The 22228-nt window shown below is 37.1% G+C and overlaps 1 protein-coding gene across 5 annotated transcripts in view; it reads right to left on the minus strand.

Annotated features, from left to right (window-relative positions):
• Nucleotides 1-223: 223 nt before the first annotated feature.
• Nucleotides 224-22228, minus strand: part of LOC131125718 (sodium channel protein type 4 subunit alpha-like) — a 58877-nt gene continuing 36872 nt past the window's right edge. For 3 of the 5 annotated variants that reach the window (XM_058067523.1, XM_058067524.1, XM_058067522.1), the window contains 11 exons: nt 18960-19077; nt 18735-18889; nt 18467-18640; nt 13780-13806; nt 11866-11988; nt 10121-10393; nt 9989-10042; nt 9781-9918; nt 7646-7750; nt 3340-3610; nt 224-3255 (listed from right to left, as the gene is read on the minus strand). In XM_058067523.1, the coding sequence (XP_057923506.1) occupies nt 2021-3255; nt 3340-3610; nt 7646-7750; nt 9781-9918; nt 9989-10042; nt 10121-10393; nt 11866-11988; nt 13780-13806; nt 18467-18640; nt 18735-18889; nt 18960-19077 (2673 nt within the window). In that variant the 3' untranslated portion in view covers nt 224-2020. The remainder of the gene's footprint in view (nt 3256-3339; nt 3611-7645; nt 7751-9780; nt 9919-9988; nt 10043-10120; nt 10394-11865; nt 11989-13779; nt 13807-18466; nt 18641-18734; nt 18890-18959; nt 19078-22228) is intronic. The other 2 variants (XM_058067526.1, XM_058067525.1) reach the window with 1 other exon arrangement.

Genomic DNA, 22228 nt, shown 5'->3' on the forward strand with positions numbered 1-22228 from the left:
AATAAAACTAAAAAGTCACTAGTGGACCACCACAGAGAGCTTTGGCACTATCTTTTTAAAAAAATATATATTTAGATTTGGCGCTGTCTGCTCGCAATTCATTCACAAATTCATGATATGTGGGACATTTTTTTATCATTATTAGTACTTTTGTTCACATTTTCAGTGGTTATTTGAATATAATAACACACATTTAACCTAAGTGTTATATATATTCCCTATAATTACCACAGATCCTTTCAGCAATGGCAATAGTACTGCATTATAAATGGTATTATAAACATATTCAAGCTTTAAAGGGCAATACACTCACACGGACCGAAAGCCATGGATTCAGAGGCTTGTGCACATCTGGCTTGTTTTTTTTTTGTTTTTGTTTTTTTCTCTCAGATTTGCCAGCCTTGTAATGAGGTCAAATACGAGAACTGAGAAAATCAGAGAAAAACATCATTTTCATGTAAATTGTCTTTAAAAAAATGTTTCACTCCGTTCCTTTCCTCGTAGCGAGAGCTGGAAAACTCACCAAAATGGAAAAGATATTTATTTTATTACATTTAGAGACAATCAGGTTCTCAAGGAAAGTCTATATATATATATATTTATAGAAAAGTGAACACAATATATGTACTTCATTTCAGCTTCTCATATGGCTGCCATGCATGTCTTTCTTTATAAATACATATAAATATACATTACAAAAAAATCATAAAAATGTGTTTTACATGTATACAACCGCTATATTTTTTGTGCATTAATTACAAAATTAGCTCTTTTGCTTCAGTATCCTCCTCAAACCCGCATCCATCAGTCAAACGACATGGTCCAAAGAGATTGAGAGAATTGTGCACTCAACAGTGAAAATCAGGCACATCGTTCAGCAATTATTAGTACTGCTAATAATTATTAGTACATTGCTAGGGGGGAAAAAAATACAAATTAATTTCTCTTCTATAGTGTATGTCATACTGTCAACACCCATGTGTAGATTTTAATATTATGAATTATTGACAATTAGCTACGTATATACCTGTTATGTTTGGTTTTGAACGGTTGTGATTGTCACCGCAGTCAAGAACTTCGTTTGCAAGGATGCAATGTAAAGCAATATAAAATTAGCATGGAGCCTACACAGAAATTATGCAAAAAAAAAAAAGATAAATTGTATATTATTTGGGCTGCACGGTAGTCGAGTGGTTACCGCTTATCCTTATTAGGGTCGCGGGGGTGCTGGAGCCTATCCCAGCTGTCTTCGGGCGAGAGGCGGGGTACAACCTGGACTGGTGGCCAGCCAATCACAGGGCACATATAGACAAACAACCATTCACACTCACATTCATACCTATGGACAAATTGGAGTCGCTAATTAACCTAGCATGTTTTTGGAATGTGGGAGGAAACTGGAATACCCGGACAAAACCCACGCCTGCACAGGGAGAACATGGAAACTCCACACAGAGGGTGGAATTGAACTCGGGTGTTCTAGCTGTGAGGCCTGCACGCTAATCACTCATCCCAGTTGTAAACATTCATTCATTCATTTTCTACCGCTTATCCTCACTAAGGTTTCGGGTCTGCTGGAGCCTATCCCAGCTGTTTTTTGGACGAGAGGCGGGGTACACCCTGGACTGGTGGCCAGCCAATCACAGGGCACATATAGACAAACAACCATTCACACTCACATTCATACCTATGGACAATTTGGAGTCGCCAATTAACCTAGCATGTTTTTGGAATGTGGGAGGAAACCGGAGTACCCGGAGAAAACAAAACTCCACACAGAGATTGCAGAGAGTGGAATCGAACCCGGGTCTCCTAGCTGTCAATTATAAAACAGTGCAATTTTTCAACTGCTTTTAAAATTCTGAACATGAATCTTAGCATATTAGCATTGTATTGTATTAGCATTTGAATTGTGTTTATTTTGAAGCCCTCATCATCCGTACGGGTTGTTGCGTTTAAAAAAAAAAGCTAAATCTCTTTGACCATGACTTGCTTGAAGCAAAGACGCTTCCACGCAATCTCAAAGAAAGGTTTCCTCATATTTATCATGAGGATCCTCGAGTTCAGAATCTCTGGATATTAATCGAATGAACTCAGAGAGGTCATTGGCCGCCCTGGTTACACTGTCATAAGAAGGTGGTGAGGACATAATCGTGGTCTCCTCAGTGGTCTCCAGGAATTCCTCCCCCGTAGGTCCATAGTGCTGTATCATGGACGCTATGAGCCCCTCCGTCTCCGGTGCGTTGGCGACATCCACGACAGTCTCGTAGTTGATTTGCCTGTAGAGGTAAGACGCCTGTTTCATCTGTCGGCGAACGAGGTGCCTCCTGTAACATCTCTGAATAATAACAGCCGACACCTCCTCCAGTTTGTGTCTCAGCGTGGACGTGATGGGCTCGTGGGAGATCTTGGAGGGATTCGTGGTCATGAACTTCTCCTCCATTTGCTGCTTGAGCGCGTCCATTTCGCCCGACTCGCCCAGGACGCGTTTTGTGAAGGCAAACAAAATATCCAAGCAGTGGATTCTATCTCCGCTGACCATGGGGAGGTCCATGGAGATCAGTTTGATCTTATTGGGCTTGGCTATACGAAGAGGTTCCGACAGCGTATCCGCAAAGTTTGACAACATGGAGAACTCGATGAATTGCGTCGCCTCGGAATCAAACTTCTCCCAAACTTCGTAAAACATCTCAAAGTCATCCTCGCTCAGCGGATCCGTACTCTCCTCCGTGGCGACGCTGAAGTTCTCCAGAATGATGGCTATGTACATGTTGACCACGATGAGGAAGGAGATAATAATGTAGCTAACAAAAAAAGCGATTCCCACCGAAGGGCTGCCACAGTTACCTCGAGTATTTGTTCCGGTATTGATAAAATTCCCGTCACACTCATCCGGAGAACTGGACATGATCGGACTCAGGAGGTTATCCCAGCCTGCTGAGGTACTGATCTGGAAAAGGCAGATCATACTATTCCCGAAGGTCTCAAAATTAAACATGTCGTCGATCCCGTCTTGTTTTTTCACATAGGCGAAGTTCGCCATGCCGAAGATGGCGTAGATGAACATGACGAGGAAGAGCAAGAGTCCGATGTTGAAGAGCGCTGGCATGGACATCATTAAGGCAAACAGTAAAGTCCGTATTCCTTTGGCTGCACGTATAAGTCGAAGCACGCGTCCTATCCTTGCCAGGCGGATAACTCGGAAAAGCGTTGGAGATACGAAATACTTCTCAATGATGTCAGCGAGAACGATCCCTGTAACGAGAATCGAGCACGCACATTTGTCTCAAATGCAACATCCACATTTTGAATATAATTTTTAAATCATATCTAACCTACCAACGATGGAGAGTATGATCACGACAAAGTCGAAGATGTTCCACGCCACGGTGAAGAAGTAACAGCGGAGAGCGAAGATCTTGATGAGGCATTCGGTTGTGAAGATGACGATGAAGACCAGGTTGATCTTGTTGAGGATGGACTCCATGCGCTCCGACTGCTCGTCCGTTTCCACCATCATCGTCAGCATGTTGACGATGATGAGCATCATGATGATGATGTCGAAGGCTTGCTTGGACACCAGGTCGAAGAAGAAGGCTTGGAGAATGTTCTAGGGTGCAGACATAACAATGCTTAGCTGTTATTGACACTGGCAGAGACGCATAAATGGAATATTTATGTGGTTACATCAGAGAAAACCTTCTCAATGACCTTCCAAGTAATTTTTTAAACATGATTAGAGCCCTCTAGACATGAAATAACACCCCTATAGTCAACTTTACACCCAAATATATATGTAAAGTTGCATAAATGGAATATTACATCAGAGAAAACCTTCTCAATGACCTTCAAAGTAATTTTTTAAAACATGATTAGAGCCCTCTAGACATGACATAACACCCCTATAGTCAACTTCACACCCAAATATACATGTAAATGGAATATTTTTGTGGTTACATCAGAGCAAACCTTCTCAACGACCTTCTAAGTACATTTTTTAACATGGTTAGAGCTCTCTAGACATGAAATAACACCCCTATAGTCAACTTTACACCCAAATATACATGAAAAGTTGCATAAATGGAATATTTGTGTGGTTAGATCAGAGAAAACCTTCTATGTACATTTTTCAACATGATTAGAGCTCTCTAGACATGACATAACACCCCTATAGTCAACTTTACACCCAAATATAAATGTAAAGTTGCATAAATTGAATATTTTTGTGGTTACATCAGAGAAAACCTTCTATGTACATTTTTCAACATGATTAGAGCTCTCTAGACATGACATAACACCCCTATAGTCAACTTTACACCCAAATATAAATGTAAACTTGCATAAATGGAATATTTTGTGTGGTTACATCAGAGAAAACCTTCTCAATGACCTTCTAAGTAATTTTTTAAAACACGATTAGAGCCCTCTAGACAAGAAATAACACCCCTATAGTCAACTTTACACCCAAATATAAATGTAAAGTTGCATAAATGGAATATTTTTGTGGTTACATCAGAGAAAACCTTCTCAATGACCTTCTAAGTACATTTTTCAACATGATTAGAGCCCTCTACACATGAAATAACACCCCTATAGTCAACTTTACACCCAAATATATATGTAAAGTTGCATGAATGGAATATTACATCTGGGAAAACCTTCTCAATTACCTTCTAAGTACATTTTTTAAACATCATTAGAGCCCTCTAGACATTAAATAACACCCCTATAGTCAACTTTACACCCAAATATACATGTAAAGTTGCACAAATTGAATATTTTTGTGGTTACATCAGAGAAAACCTTCTCAATGACCTTCTAAGTACATTTTTAAACATGATTAGAGCTCTCTAGACATGACATAACACCCCTATAGTCAACTTTACACCCAAATATATATGTAAAGTTGCGTAAATGGAATATTTTTGTGGTTACATCAGAGAAAACCTTCTCAATAACCTTCTAAGTACATTTTTAACATGGTTAGAGCTCTCTAGACATGACATAACACCCCTATAGTCAACTTTACACCCAAATATACATGTAAAGTTGCATAAATAGAATATTTTTGTGGTTACATCAGAGAAAACCTTCTCAACGACCTTCTAAGTACATTTTTCAAACATCATTAGAGCCCTCTAGACATGAAATAACACCCCTACAGTCAAATTTACACCCAAATATAAATGTAAAGTTGCATAAATTGAATATTTTTGTGGTTACATCAGAGAAAACCTTCTCAATGACCTTCCAAGTACATTTTTTAACCTGATTAGAGCCCTCTAGACATGAAATAACACCCCTATAGTCAACTTTACACCCAAATATAAATGTAAAGTTGCATAAATGGAATATTTTTGTGGTTACATCAGAGAAAACCTTCTCAATGACCTTCTAAATACATTTTTAACATGATTAGAGCCCTCTAGACATGAAATAACACCCCTATAGTCAATTTTACACCCAAATATAAATGTAAAGTTGCATAAATGGAATATTTTTGTGGTTAGAACAAAGAAAACCTTGTCAATGACCATCTAAGTACATTATTTAACATGATTAGAGCTCTCTGGACATGAAATAACACCCCTATAGTCAACTTTACACCCAAATATATATGTAAAGTTGCATAAATGGAATATTACATCAGAGAAAACCTTCTCAATAACCTTCTAAGTACATTTTTAACATGATTAGAGCCCTCTAGACATGAAATAACACCCCTATAGTCAACTTTACACCCAGATATAAACATAAAGTTGCATAAATGGAATATGTTTGTGGTTACATCAGAGAAAACCATCTCAATGACCTTCTGAGTACATGTTTTAACATGATTAGAGCCCTCTAGACATGAAATAACACCCCCATAGTCAACTTTACACCTAAATATAAATGTAAAGTTGCATAAATGGAATATGTTTGTGGTTACATCAGAGGAAACCTTCTCAATGACCTTCTAAGCACATTTTTAAAACATTATTAGAGCCCTCAAGACATGAAATAACACCCCTATAGTCAACTGTACCCCCAAATATAAATATAAAGTTGCATAAATGGAATATTTTTGTGGTTAGATCAAAGAAAACCTTCTCAATGACTTTCTAAGCACATTTTTAAACATTATTAGAGCCCTCTAGACATGACATAACACCCCTATATTCAACTTTACACCCAAATATATATGTAAAGTTGCATGAATGGAATATTACATCAGAGAAAACCTTCTCAATGACCTTCTAAGTAATTTTTAAAACATTATTAGAGCCCTCTAGACATTAAATAACACCCCTATAGTCAACTTTACACCTAAATATAAATGTAAAGTTGCATAAATGGAATATGTTTGTGGTTACATCAGAGGAAACCTTCTCAATGACCTTCTAAGCACATTTTTAAAACATTATTAGAGCTCTCTAGACATGAAATAACACCCCTATAGTCAACTTTACACCCAAATATACATGTAAAGTTGCATAAATTGAATATTTTTGTGGTTAGAGCAGAGAAAACCTTCTCAATGACCTTCTAAGCACATTTTTCAACATGATTAGAGCCCTCTAGACATGAAATAACACCCCTATAGTCAACTTTACACCCAAATATATATGTAAAGTTGCATAAATTGAATATTTTTTAGGTTACATCAGAGAAAACCTTCTCAATAACCCTCTGAGTAATTTTTTTTAACATGATTAGAGCTCTGTAGACATGAAATAACACCCCTATAGTCAACCATACACCTAAATAAAGTACCCATTAAGGGTGACATAACAATGCTAAGCTGTTATTGACACTGGCAGAGTGTCACAACCATATTCCTTCTATAGTCTAATCAGCTTTGATGTTAAAATGTAAATATTTCAGGAATGGAAAAAAAATACAAAATGGGAAACAGAGATTGTTTTGGGTTTTTTTAGATTTTTAGTTTATTTGTACAGCATTAAAATGAACGTCATGCTTCATTATGCTGCAATATGGCGGCAGCCAGCAGAGGCCGCTCTACTCCCTGTTTCTCAAAGCCGGGAAAGGTGGTCATGTACTCCAATCCCCTCCCCTTGAATAGGCCACAACAGGAAACAAATATTTATTAAACCAGGAAGTTGACATTGGAAAAGTCCTAAAAAAATAAAATCACTATAAAAAAGATGGCAATGAAGGCAAACTATTGCCATAATGTAATAAGATAATAAGAAATATATTTATTTGTGAAATAATATTATGACTATTTATTCTTTTTCTCCCTATTTTTGTTGTTTGTTCTTCTCTTGTAAATTAATGTCATATTATATATTATATTCCCCATAATGTTTGAACCAATCAACCAATCAATTTGTTTTGCTGTGTTTGTTTTTCTGTCTTCTTCTTATTCCTCCATATTATGACTTTTAAATCATTCTTCTTATTATAACAATAATAATAATAATAATAATAACATTGTTTTTTATTTAATATTCCAATTATCTACTATTAAAATTACTTTTTCCCTTCAGAAGATTACTCATTAGAATCAGATATTTTTCTCTTAATATTTTGACTTTATGAAATTACTGTTTATTACTAATTATTCACCCATTCATTTTTTGCTCTAGAAGGAATGTTAAAAATCAACCCACAAACAAATAAAGAAACTGTAACTAATTACCGCAGGTCTTGGTATTGGCTTTTGGGGCTTTTTACTTCCGAGCTTCTTCATGGCGTTGTAATATTTCTTCTGCTCCTCAGTCATGAAAATATCCTGTCCACCTAAGTATAGTCAGAAATACCTGACGTTATTTTTCAGAACATCGAACATTTCAAATAAATAATTCAAATAACTACTATTACCTCTGAATATGAATTGTCATAATGTGTTGTTTTGGTTCATTATCATACAGCATATTCATACTCTATCCTGATGCAGTACAATGTGGCTAAGTCCCAAAACTGCTGTACTTCAGAACCAGTCAATTACACTCATTTCTGGTAGTAATTCTACACTTGATCAAACTTACTTAAGATTTGTCAGATCATTCATTCATTCATTCATTCATTTTCTACCGCTTTTCCTCACAAGGGTCGCAGGGGATGGGGGGGTGCTGGAGCCTATCCCAGCTGTCTTTCCAGGTACAACCTGGACTGGTGGCCAGCCAATCACAGGGCACATATAGACAAACAACCATTCACACTCACATTCATACCTATGGACAATTTGGAGTCGCTAATTAACCTAGCATGTTTTTGGAATGTGGGAGGAAACCAGAGTGCACGGATGCACGGAGAGAACATGCAAACTCCACACAGAGATGGCCGAGGGTAGAATTGAACCCAGGTCTCCTAGCTGTGAGGTCTGCACGCTAACCACTCAACCGCCGTGCCGCCCAAATAAACACTAGTACCTCTAAATATGAATTGTCATTATGTGTACATTGTCATTACAGTACAATGTGGCAAAGTCCCAAAACTGCTGTACTTCCAAACCAATCAATTACCGTAATTTCTGGTAGTAATTTTACACTTGATCAAACTTACTTAAGATTTGTCAGATCATTCATTCATTTTCTACTGCTTTTCCTCACAAGGGTCGAGGGGGGGGGGTGCTGGAGCCTATCCCAGCTGTCTTCGGGCGAGAGGCAGTGTACACGCTGAACTGGTGGCCAGCCAACCACAGGGCACATATAGACAAACAACCATTCACACTCACATTCATACCTATGGACAATTTGGAGTCGCTAATTAACCTAGCATGTTTTTGGAATGTGGGAGGAAACCGGAGTGCACGGATGCACGGAGAGAACATGCAAACTCCACACAGAGATGGCCGAGGGTGGAATTGAACCCAGGTCTCCTAGCTGTGAGGTCTGCACGCTAACCACTCACCCGCTGTGCCGCCCAAATAAACAATAGTACCTCTAAATATGAATTGTCATTATGTGTACATTGTCATTACAATACAATGTGGCAAAGTCCCAAAACTGCTGTACTTCCAAACCAATCAATTACCGTAATTTCTGGTAGTAATTCTACACTTGATCAAACTTACTTAAGATTTGTCAGATCATTCATTCATTCATTCATTTTCTACCGCTTTTCCTCACAAGGGTCGAGGGGGGGGGGTGCTGGAGCCTATCCCAGCTGTCTTCGGGCGAGAGGCAGGGTACACGCTGAACTGGTGGCCAGCCAACAACAGGGCACATATAGACAAACAACCATTCACACTCACATTCACATTCATACCTATGGACAATTTGGAGTCGCTAATTAACCTAGCATGTGTTTGGAATGAACATGCAAACTCCACACAGAGATGGCCGAGGGTGGAATTGAACCCTCCTAGCTGTGAGGTCTGCGCACTAACCACTCGACCGCCGTGCCGCCCAAATAAACACTAGTACCTCTAAATATGAATTGTCATTATGTGTTGTTTTTGTTTATTTTGATGTTATCATACAGCATATTCATACTCTATCCTGATGCAGTACAAAGTCCCAAAACTGCTGTACTTCCGAACCAATCAATTACCGTCATTTCTGGTAGTAATTCTACACTTGATCAAACTTACTTAAGATTTGTCAGATCAAAAGATGATCAATACTTTATACTGCAAAACGTGATATTAGTGTCCACTCATCCAATTCACAACTTGCTGAATCTGCACTGATCTTTTAGCTATAGCATCACGTTCAGGCTTATCCACTGAAAACGAAAAAAAAACTTTATTTAAAACCAGCCCACCAGGTGACATAGTAATGAATAAAACACTATGTGATATGTGACAAGGATTTTCAAAACTATACTCATCTTTCTTTTCTGCTGATTGAAATTGTCAATAATGACGCCGATGAAGAGGTTGAGGGTGAAGAAGGAGCCGAATATGATGAAGACAACAAAGTAAAGGTACATGTAGAGGTTGATTTCTCTGATGGGTTGCTCCTCCACCTGAAAAACCACAAACGGAACAAGTGAAATGGTTGCAGCAACATATTCATGAGCTCGTCTGCATACTTACTCCTCTTGAATCAACCGCTGCATGCATTATTTCCATCCAGCCTTTAAATGTAGCCTGTAATAAATCATCGTTATGATTTGCGTCCATAAAACGGCACATCGTGGCGACGTTACAGAAGCGGAAGAAGCCTACCACTTGAAGAAGGGAAAGGTAGCCCAGTCCCACGTTGTCAAAGTTGACCTTCACCTTTGTCCAGTAGTACTGGGTGTCATTCATGGCCAGACAATCGGATTTGTTGTTGACGACCAAGAAACTGTGAATGAAGCCCGTTCTGTTCACGCACTTCCCGAACTTTCCCGCAAACAGGTTGACTCCCATGATGCTGAAGATGAGCCAGAAGATGAGACACACCAGCAGCACATTCATGATGGAGGGGATGGCTCCAATGAGAGCGTTCACGACCACCTGGTGAGCGACGCAGAGAAAACAGTAAGATACAGATACAGGAAGTCGTTGTTTATTTCCATTGTTCCATTGTTTGAAGTTCAGGGAGAATTTTTGGAACGGTCTGAACTGGTTGAGAAATGCTAGCAATGCTAATATTAGCATGCTAACACATAGCATAATAGTGTCAAGCCTTTATATATGTGAAAACACCCATATCTAAAATACCTTTATACCTATGAAAATGGATAAAAAAATACTACTATGCTAATGCTATGCTAGCAATGCTAACATGCTAAAGTTATGGTAACATTAAGCATGAGTGTTAAGTGTTTTTATGTGTCTACCCATGAAAATAGCTAAAAATGCAAGTAATGCCAACATGCTAACATTAGCATGCTAACACCTAGCATGATAGTGCAATGTACCGGGAAGGCTAAATGACCCGAATGTTGAAAATCTTTACTTTGGAATGGTCTGAACGGGTTGAGAAATGGGGAAGTAGCTAGCAATGCTAACAAAAGAATGCAAACACATCGCATAATAGTGTCAAGCCTTTATACCTATGAAAATGGATAAAATACTACTATGCTATGTTAGCATGCTAGCAATGCTAACATGCTAAAGTTATCATGCTAACATCAAGCATGAGTGTTAAGTGTTTTTATGTGTCTACCCATGAAAATAGCTAAAAAGGCAAGTAATGCCAACATGCTAACATTATCATGCTAACACATAGCATAATAGTATCAAGCCTTTATATATGTGAAAATACCTATACCTAAAATACCTTTATACCTATGAAAATGGATAAGAAGAGTACTATGCTAATGCTATGTTAGCATGCTAGCAATGCTAGCGAGAATGAGAAATGGGGAAGTAGTTTCCAATGCTAACATTAGCATGCAAACACATAGCATAATAGTGCTATGAGAATGAGAAATGGGGAAGTAGCTTCCAATGCTAACATTAGCATGCAAACACATAGCATAATAGTGTCAAGCCTTTATATATGTGAAAATACCTATACCTAAAATACTTTTATACCTATGAAAATGGATAAGAATACTACTATGCTAATGCTATGTTAGTATGCTAGCAATGCTAACATGCTAAAGTTATCATGCTAACATTAAGCATGAGTGTTAAGTGTTTCTATGCGTCTACCCATGAAAATAGCTAAAAATGCAAGTAATGCCAACATGCTAACATTAGCATGCTAACACATAGCATAATAGTGTCAAGCCTTTATTAATGTGAAAATACCTATACCTACAATACCTTTATACCTATGAAAATGGATAAGAATACGACTATACTAATGCTATGTTAGCATGCTAGCAATGCTAACATGCTAAAGTTATCATGGTAACATTAAGCATGAGTGTTTTTACGTGTTGATAAATCATGTCAACAATGCAAAGTGGAGGTTATCATAAACGGCATGAAGAACGAGCACATTCTATGATGATTATTATTGTTTTCACTCTCACCCGCATGCCCTCAAATCTGGACAGCGCTCTGAGAGGCCGCAAAGCGCGGAGCGTCCTCAGGGACTTGATAGCAGCAAAGTCGGAATATCCCAAAGAGTTTGCCACCAGGCTTATCAGGGACACCTAGAATGGAAATTGAAAGAGGTTAAAGTTCACAAAGTTGAGTTGTACGCACAAAAAAGTATCCATTTCCTTAGAGGTCTCAGCCAAAGACTGCATATCGGGTATTAAGGAATTTGCTAACAAAAACATAACAAGAGCAAGAAATAAAATTTGCTATGAATTGGGACATTCCACAGTTAGGAAAAAAAAAAGTTTAGATTTGATTTGGTTGGTTATAATCTTTTATATCTTTTGGAACTTTTACACTTCCACTCTATTCTACATCCAAAACAGACAAAACAAAATGACATTCCGCTGTTGAATGACCCTGTCAATGGGAAAAAAAAATGGAAGGATGCCAATCACACACTCATGACAAAACACAGACAAGTCTGCACACATGTACACCATGTGTCCATGCATGCATACTCAGCTATATATACATATCAAATATGTATATATATCAAATAGAGTGAGTTTTATAAAGAAGGTTTGAAAAAAAAACAAGCCAAATTTTGTCACAAATTCCAGCCAATCGGTTCTTTAAAATAATTTAGCCGTCCCAATAGTGTGAATTTCTTTATAAAAGTCTTATTTACACATGTGTTAGGCCAACATATCTAAAGAAGATACTTCAAGTTATTAGCTAAATAACGCAAAGGAAGTCTTTGACTGCAAAAATAACAACATAAAAAAAAATTGAAGGAAATTTTCAACTTTTTACAGAGCAAAAAATGAAAATTCAGATCAAACACATCCATTGTACAATATCCACGCTAATAACGTTTATCAGGATTAATAATATGAACTGATCTTCTGTAGATAAACCTTAAAGTATATGGCAATGTATTTGTTCTTGATATAAAAACCAAAGTCTTTTAAAGTGTCTTCCAATGGTCATTAAGAGGTATTACGCCAGGGGTCTCAAACACGCGGCCCGCGGGCCAAATGTGGCGCGCAGAACACTAGTTTGAGGCCCCCCCGCCTTGATATGAAAGTTTAATGTTATGATATGGATGCTGTATGCTATCATGTACCCCAGAAAAAATTATTACGTTTGATTAATGTTCACGTTAAAAGGTTAAATAACTGTTAATAGTTATCCTCCCTATCCGTGTGGAAGTGGTAAGTTTTTGGCTATTAAAGGAAATAACTTGAAGGCTACCGTTTAGGTGGCTAGCTCTCTAGTTTGTGAGTTAGCATGTGTCTCAAGACCCTGCAGTTGCGTAATATGTTGTAAATGAAAAAAGTATAAATGTGACTATAGTCGTGTTTTGTCATGTCTACAGGGCTCTAATAATGCTTTGTTCATTTTAATCTGAAAAAAATAATTTGTCTACCCACCAACTATATGTGGTTTCTGAAGATTTTATTATTATTATTATATTTATTTATTACTGATTGATTGATTTTCTTTATTCTTGATTTGTTTATTTATTTTTCATCTTATTTTGTGCAGAAAAATAAAAATTAAGATATTTGAGAACAGTGGAATTGTTTTATCAGAGCTTTTATTGTAGAAAATCAGAACCAAAGCACTAAAAAAGTGTATATATTTTTCTGTTTTTAATAAATGCGTTTCTTTTTTTTTTTTGAAAACCTGATGCGGCCGAGCCTTGCCCAGACCCTAGCTCCAGTGGCCCCCAGGTAAATTGAGTTTGAGACCCCTGCATTACGCAGAAGAACACGATGCAAGACAGTGGCTTTTGATATCACAACAAATTGTGAAAAAGAAACACATTTGTGATGCGGATGCAGGTTTCATTCCCAGAGCTCATCATACTCACCTGGGACCTGCTAATTACAACTTACCCTAACAATAGAGCGGTCTGTAGCAATCTGTGTAACAGCAGGTGAAATCAGAGGTCAAGTCAGGCCACGGGCTGCACTGCACGCCTCGGGCGATTTGGTTGGCTACATGCTTGCTTGCTTCCTTTTTTAACCTTCCTCTTGTGTTAGCTTTCTGGTATCATCTCTTATGTTAACGGGTCGGTTTTGACCCATGTATTAAATCAGCTAACATGCTAAAGTTATCATGCTAACATTAAGCATGAGTGTTAAGTGTTTTTATGTGTCTACTCATGAAAATAGCTAAAAATACAAGTAATGCCAACAGGCTAACATTAGCATGCTAACACCTAGCATGATAGTGCAATGTACCGGGAAGGCTAAATGTCTCGAATGTTGAAAATTTTTACTTTGGAATGGTCTGAACTGATTGAGAAATTGGGGAAGTAGCTAGCAATGCTAACATTAGCATGCTAATACATAACATAATAGCGTCAAGCCTTTATATATGTGAAAATACCTATACCTAAAATACCTTTATACCTATGAAAATGGATAAGAATACTACTATGCTAATGATGTGTTAGCATGATAGCAATGCTAACATGCTAAAGTTATCATGGTAACATGTACAATGCACAATGCACCGGGAAGGCTAAATGTCCTGAATGTTGAGAATTTTTACTTTGGAATGGTCTGAACTGGTTGAGAAATAGGGAAGTAGCTTCAAATGCTAACATTAGCATGCAAACACATAGCATAATAGTGTCAAGCCTTTATATATGTGAAAATACCTATACCTAAAATACCTTTATACTTATGGAAATGGATAAGACTACTACTATGCTAATGCTGTGCTAAAGTTATCATGGTAACATTAAGCATGATCGTTTTTACGTGTCTACCCATGAAAATAGCTAAAAATGCAAGTAATGCCAACATGCTAACATTAGCATGCTAACACCCAGCATGATGGGAAGGCAAAATGTCCCGAATGTTGACAATTTTTACTTTGGAATAGTCCATTTAAAATTTCCAAAAATGGTAAAATTAACCTAAAAAAAATCATATTAATAAATGAAATGTTATTTTGTTACCTGGCTATTACTGAGGGATATAGAACATATCTCTTAAATCAATTAGTTTTATTTATTTTCTCATTTTAGTATTAATCACTAAAGAAACATCTATGGTGTTCGGGTCAATTTTGACCCATATATATTAATGTAGAAAAAGTTATTGTTTTCAACTTAAAAACTGAAATGTTTTTCAACTGAGTACTTATAACTGAAAACCTTTTCCCTTCAGTGTTTGCCATAAACTTTATAGTCATATTATTATAACCGGGTCGAAATCGACCCTAACAATACAGTGGTCATAATTTCAACCATACCATTTTAAAATTTAGGAAAAATAATATTTTTGGTTTTATTTTATTGAAATAGAGTTTCCAGACGAAGTCAAAAGGCATTGATGCAATAAACAAATGTGATTTTTTTTAATGCATTAAAATGTAAAACAGGTCGGTGCCGACCCTAACACAAGAGGAGGGTTAAAATCCACGCTGCACACCGAGACCACGGCTCAAATTACTGCAGCAATATTCCAATTTTAAAGACCGACCGCTAAAACCACGAGTCCAAGATCCCCCATATGACAGGAGCACTCTGCTGTTGTAAGAACATACTGTAAAAAAGCTAGTCCCAGCTGTTTTTAAGGACCTAGCTCTTGTCACACACTTGTCAAAGATCCTCAATATGACAAGTGCTCTGCTGTTTAAAAAAAAACACAAAAAAATCTAGTCAAAGATCCTTAATAAAACACAAGCGCCCTGCTCGCCCTGAGTCCAAAGATCCTCTATGGCAGGAGCTTGACTGTTTTTGAGGACCTACAGCAAAAACACTGGTCAAAGCTCCTCTATATGACAGAAGCACTCTGCTGTTTAAAGAACACACTGCAAAAAAAGGTAGCCAAAGATGTTCTTTAAATCAAAGAACACTAATCAAAGATCCTCTACAGGAGAACTCTGCAAAAATGCTTGTCAAAGATCCTCATCATGACAGAGCGCTCTGCTGTTTTTAAGGACCTGCAGCAAAAAACTTGTCAAAGATCCTCACCATGACAAAGCACTCTGCTGTTTTTTGAAGACTGACCATAAAAAAAACAGAGTAAAAGATCCTCAATATGACAGGAGCACTGTGCTGTTTATAAAAACATACAGCAAAAAAAAAAAACACTAGTCAAAGATCCTCTATATATAACAGGAGAAGTCTGCTGTTTTTAAGGACCTGCAGCAAAAAAGCTTGTCAAAGATCCTCACCATGACAGAGCGCTCTACTGTTTTTGAAGACTGACCATAAAAAAAAACAGAGTGAAAGATCTTCAATATGACAGGAGCACTGTGCTGTTTATAAAGACATACAGCCAGCAAAAAACACTAGTCAAAGATCCTCTATATATAACAGGAGTACTCTGCTGTTTTTAAGGACCTGCAGCAAAAAAAGGTTGTCAAAGATCCTCTCCATGACAGAGAGCTCTGCTGTTTTTTGAAGACTGATCGCAAAAAAAAACACTAGTCAAAGATAATCTATATATAATAGGAGTACTCTGCTGTTTTTAAGTGCCTGTAGCAAAAAAGTTGTCAAAGATCCTCACCATGACAGAGCGCTCTGCTGTTTTTTGAAGACTGACCGCAAAAAAAGAGTAAAAGATCCTCAATATGACAGGAGCACACTACTGTTTATAAATACATACTGCATAAAACACTACTCAAAGATCCTCTATATATAATAGGAATACTCTGCTGTTTTTAAGGACCTGCAGCAAAAAAGCTTGTCAAAGAACCTCACCATGACAGAGCGCTCTGCTGTTTTTTGAAAACTGACCGCAAAAAAAAAACAGAGTGAAAGACCCTCAATATGACAGGAGCACTGTGCTCTTTATAAAAACATACAGCAAAAAACACTAGTCAAAGATCCTCTATATATAACGGGAGAACTCTGCTGTTTTTAAGGACCTGCAGCAAAAAAGCTTGTCAAAGATCCTCACCATGACAGAGCGCTCTGCTTTTTTTTTTGAAGACTGACCGCAAAAAAAACAGAGTGAAAGATCCTCAATATGACAGTAGCACTGTACTGTTTATAAATACATACTGCATAAAACACTAGTCAAAGATCCTCTATATATATTAGGAGTATTGCTGTTTTTAAGGACTTGCAGCAAAAAAAGCTTGTCAAAGATCCTCTCTATGACAGAGAGCTCTGCTGTTTTTTGAAGACTGATCGCAAAAAAAACACTAGTCAAAGATCCTCTATATATAACAGGAGAACTCTGCTGTTTTTAAGGACCTGCAGCAAAAAAGCTTGTCAAAGATCCTCACCATGACAAAGCACTCTGCTGTTTTTTGAAAACTGACCACAAAAAAACCAGAGTGAAAGATCCTCAATATGACAGGAACACTGTGCTGTTTATAAAGACATACAGCAAAAAAAAAACACTTGTCAAAGATCCTCTATAAATAAAAGGAGAACTATACTGTTTTTAAGTGCCTGCAGCAAAAAAGCTTGTCAAAGATCCTCATCATGACAGAGTGCTCTGCTGTTATTTGAAGACTAATCGCAAAAAAAAACACTAGTCAAAGATCCTCTATACATAATAGGAGTACTCTGCTGTTTTTAAGGACCTGCCGCAAAAAACCTTGTCAAAGATCCTCATCATGACAGAGCGCTCTGCTGTTTTTTTGAAGACTGACCACAAAAAAAAAACTGAGTGAAAGATCCTCAATATGACAGGAGCACTTTTAAAGACATACAGCAAAAAAAAAAACACTAGTCAAAGATCCTCTACATATAACGGGAGAACTCAAGCCAAAGATCCTCATCATGACAGAGCGCTCTGCTGTTTTTTTGAAGACTGACCACAAAAAAAAAACTGAGTGAAAGATCCTCAATATGACAGGAGCACTTTTAAAGACATACAGCAAAAAAAAAAAAAACACTAGTCAAAGATCCTCTACATATAACGGGAGAACTCAAGCCAAAGATCCTCTATATATAACAGGAGTACTCTGCTGTTTTTAAGGACCTGCAGCAAAAAAGCTTGTCAAAGATCCTCATCATGACAGAGCACTCTGCTGTTTTTTGAAAACTGACCACAAAACAAACAGAGTGAAAGATCCTCAATATGACAGGAACACTGTGCTGTTGATAAAGACATGCAGCAAAAAAAACACTAGTCAAAGATCCTCTATATACAATAGGAGTGTTCTGCTGTTTTTAAGGACCTACTGCAAATATTCTCAGTATGACAGAAGTGCTCCTCTGAGTCAAAGATCCTCAATATGACAGGAGCACTTTGCTGTTTATAAAGACATACTGCATAAAACACTAGTCAAAGATCCTCTATATATAACAGGAGAACTCTGCTGTTTTTAAGTGCCTGCAGCAAAAAACCTTGTCAAAGATCCTCACCATGACAGAGCGCTCTGCTGTTTTTTTGAAGATTGGCCGCAAAACAAAAACAGAGTGAAAGATCCTAAATATTCTCAGTATGACAGAAGTGCTCCTCTGAGTCAAAGATCCTCAAAAATGCTAATCAGATCCTATTTATTCTGTATGAAGAGTGCTCTGCTGTTTTTAGTAATCCGCTGCAAAAAATGTTCTCTGCAAAGTATGTACTTGAAGGTCACACACAGCGTTCCTTGCGTACTTACATCCACGATGAGAAAGTCAAGCCAGCACCAGTAGTTGGTGAAATACTTCTTGAATCCATACGCGATCCATTTGAGGAACATCTCCAGAACAAAGATGTAGGAGAAGACTTTGTCTGAATACTCCAACATGACTTTGATGACTTTTCTCTTCTCGATGTAGATATCCTCGAATGCCTGCAGGAGAGAGAGAGAGAGCCATGTCCTAGTCACGATCAAGCTAGGCTACACGACCTTATTTAAGACGGAAAAAAAAATTCCACCGCTGTACCAGAGCTCCGCTGCTGAGCAGGATCATGAATATGATGAAGGTCTCAAACCAGCTGTGTTCCACAATCTGGTAGCAGGTCTTCCTCAGTCTCCACCAGGCCTGGCCTAGACCTTGGCTGATGTCTATGTCACAGCACTGGCAATGCCGCAAGCAAACTGAGAGCAAAGGAGCATTGATTTTGACGCAGTTGATGTGTCCAATTCAACCGAAAATTGGCATACGTACATTCCGGGAAGCATTCCTCCGGCTCCATACACTCTTCAGCCAGCTCCGATAAATTGTCCATCTCCTCGCCAGGCTTCCGCAAATCCACCGTGCTGCCTTCTGATAGGCTAATCTTCTCCTGAGCGACAGAAAGGACATGTTAATGCGCTATTTATGTGCAGTCAGGGCCAGCAAAGCCTTCTCTGCTGGCCTAACCTCTATCAGAACATTGGTAATGGTAATGGTTTTATTTCTTTTGAACATGCATCAGATTACAATTGAATGCATCACATAATCAGTTCACAGTTCCACATGTCCAAAAAGGAGTAGGAAGAAGCAAAGCTTATTAAATCCTACCCCTCCATCTGGTACTTTTACAATCAGTAACTGTTACATTTGTTCACTTCCTGCTTTCCTATTTTATTTTATTTTATTTTATTTTATTTTATTTTATTTTATTTTATTTTATTTTATTTTATTTTATTTTATTTTATTTTATTTTATTTTATTTTATTTTATTTTATTTTATTTTAGTTTAGTTTATTTTAGTTTAATTTAGTTTACATAATCAGTTCACAGTTCCACATGTCCAAAAGGAGTAGGAAGAAGCAAAGCTTATTAAATCCTACCCCTCCATCTGGTACTTTTACAATCAGTAACTGTTACATTTGTTCACTTCCTGCTTTCCTATTTTATTTTATTTTATTTTATTTTATTTTATTTTATTTTATTTTATTTTATTTTATTTTATTTTATTTTATTTTATTTTATTTTATTTTATTTTATTTTATTTTATTTTAGTTTAGTTTAGTTTAGTTTAGTTTAGTTTAGTTTAGTTTACATAATCAGTTCACAGTTCCACATGTCCAAAAGGAGTAGGAAGAAGCAAAGCTTATTAAATCCTACCCCTCCATCTGGTACTTTTACAATCAGTAACTGTTACATTTGTTCACTTCCTGCTTTCCTATTTTATTTTATTTTATTTTATTTTATTTTATTTTATTTTATTTTATTTTATTTTATTTTATTTTATTTTATTTTATTTTATTTTATTTTATTTTATTTTATTTTATTTTAGTTTATTTTATTTTAGTTTATTTTAGTTTATTTTAGTTTAGTTTAGTTTAGTTTAGTTCAGTAACTGTTACATTTGTTCACTTCCTGCTTTCCATAATACAGTGAATTTACACTGACAACTTCAATTTGTTCCAGGAATTGTATGAATTTATTCTTAACATTCTATCATATGGACTAGTGGTTAGCATGCAGGCCACACAGCTTGGAGACCCGAGTTCGATTCCACCTTCTCTGTGTGGAGTTTGCATGTTCTCCCCATATATAACAGTGGTTTATTTGGTAGTCCAAAAACTTGATATCATCTTATTTTTGTGGACAATAAACATATCACAACACACCTGCAGTGTTTTGTGAAGTGTTTAGTAAATAAAAAAAAGTTAGTTTGCCCATTAAAATAATGTAATTGTACTTTTGTGAAAGTTTAAATTGAATTATTGAACAAACTTAAATGATTATGAATGACATAAAACAGACAAAAATGAAGAAGAATACAGCAGAGCACAGAAAATCTCCATCAGAATTCACCTTGTCTGCTGTACAGATTAACAGATTATGTTTCCCAGAGCAGCCACATGCTACGTCCTCCCCATCCCTCCTTGTCTCATCCATCTAACTCACATTGTATCTCACTCCTCAATGATATTGAATAGCTAGAATAAAGTAATCCCTGCTGGTGTAGTAATACATGCTTCATGCCTTTCATGGCAGAGGGCACAGGTTCAGTTCCTAGGAAAGGCATTGAGCGTAAAAACTAAGCCATTCATGCTACCGAGTCACTGTGGCCACCCCTGACAATGAAAATGCTTGAATAACGTGATTAGTGTTTATGTATGTACAGCATGCTTGGTTTAACAGGCTTTGTAGTTCTACTGATTATGGACAGTCCATTATGGAGTTTGTTTACATAAAATCAGCAGACTGTGGGTTCAACCCATCTATCTATCTATCTATCTATCTATCTATCTATCTATCTATCTATCTATCTATCTATCTATCTATCTATCTATCTATCTATCTATCTATCTATCTATCTATCTATCTATCTATCTATCTATCTATCTATCTATCTATCTATCTATCTATCTATCTATCTATCTATCTATCCATCTATCCATCTATCCATCTATCCATCTATCTGGTATTTATCCATCCATGTATCTAGTATCTATCCATCCATGTATCTAGTATCTATCCATCTATCTAGTATCCATCCATCTATCTAGTATCTATCCATGTATCTAGTATCTATCCATGTATCTAGTATCTATCCATCTATCAATCCATCCATCCATCTAGCCATCCATCCATCTAGCCATCCATCCATCTAGCCATCCATCCATCTAGCCATCCATCCATCCATCCATCTAGTATCCATCCATCCATCCATCTAGTATCTATCTATCCATCCATCTAGTATCCATCCATCCATCCATCCATCTAGTATCCATCCATCCATCTAGTATCAATCTACCCATCCATCTAGTATCTATCCATCTATCTAGTATCTATCCATCCATCCATCTAGTATTTATCCATCCATCTAGTATCCATCCATCCATCCATCCATCTCGTATCTATCTATCTATCCATCCATCTAGTATCCATCTATCCATCCATCCATCCATCTAGTATCCATCCATCCATCCATCCATCCATCCATCCATCTATTTATCCATCCATCCATCAGGTATCCATCCATCCATCCATCAGGTATCGATCCATCCATCAGGTATCTATCCATCTATCCATCCATCTATCCATCCATCTATCCATCCATCTATCCATCCATCTATCCATCCATCTATCCATCCATCTATCCATCCATCTATCCATCCATCTATCCATCCATCTATCCATCCATCTATCCATCCATCCGTCCATCCATCTAATATCCATCCATCCATTCATCCATCTAGTATCCATCCATCCATCCATCTAGTATTCATCCATCCATCCATCCATCCATCCATCCATCCATCCATCCATCCATCCATCTAGTATCCATCCATCCATCTATCCATCTATCCATCTATCCATCTATCCATCTATCCATCCATCCATCTATCCATCCATCTAGTATCTATCGATCCATCCATCAGGTATCTATCCATCTATCATCCATCTATCCATCCATTTATCCATCCATCCATCCATCTAGTATCCATCCATCCATCCATCTAGTATTCATCCATCCATCCATCCATCCATCTAGT

Source organism: Doryrhamphus excisus, chromosome 3, assembly GCF_030265055.1.
Source record: "Doryrhamphus excisus isolate RoL2022-K1 chromosome 3, RoL_Dexc_1.0, whole genome shotgun sequence".
NCBI lineage: Eukaryota > Metazoa > Chordata > Actinopteri > Syngnathiformes > Syngnathidae > Doryrhamphus > Doryrhamphus excisus.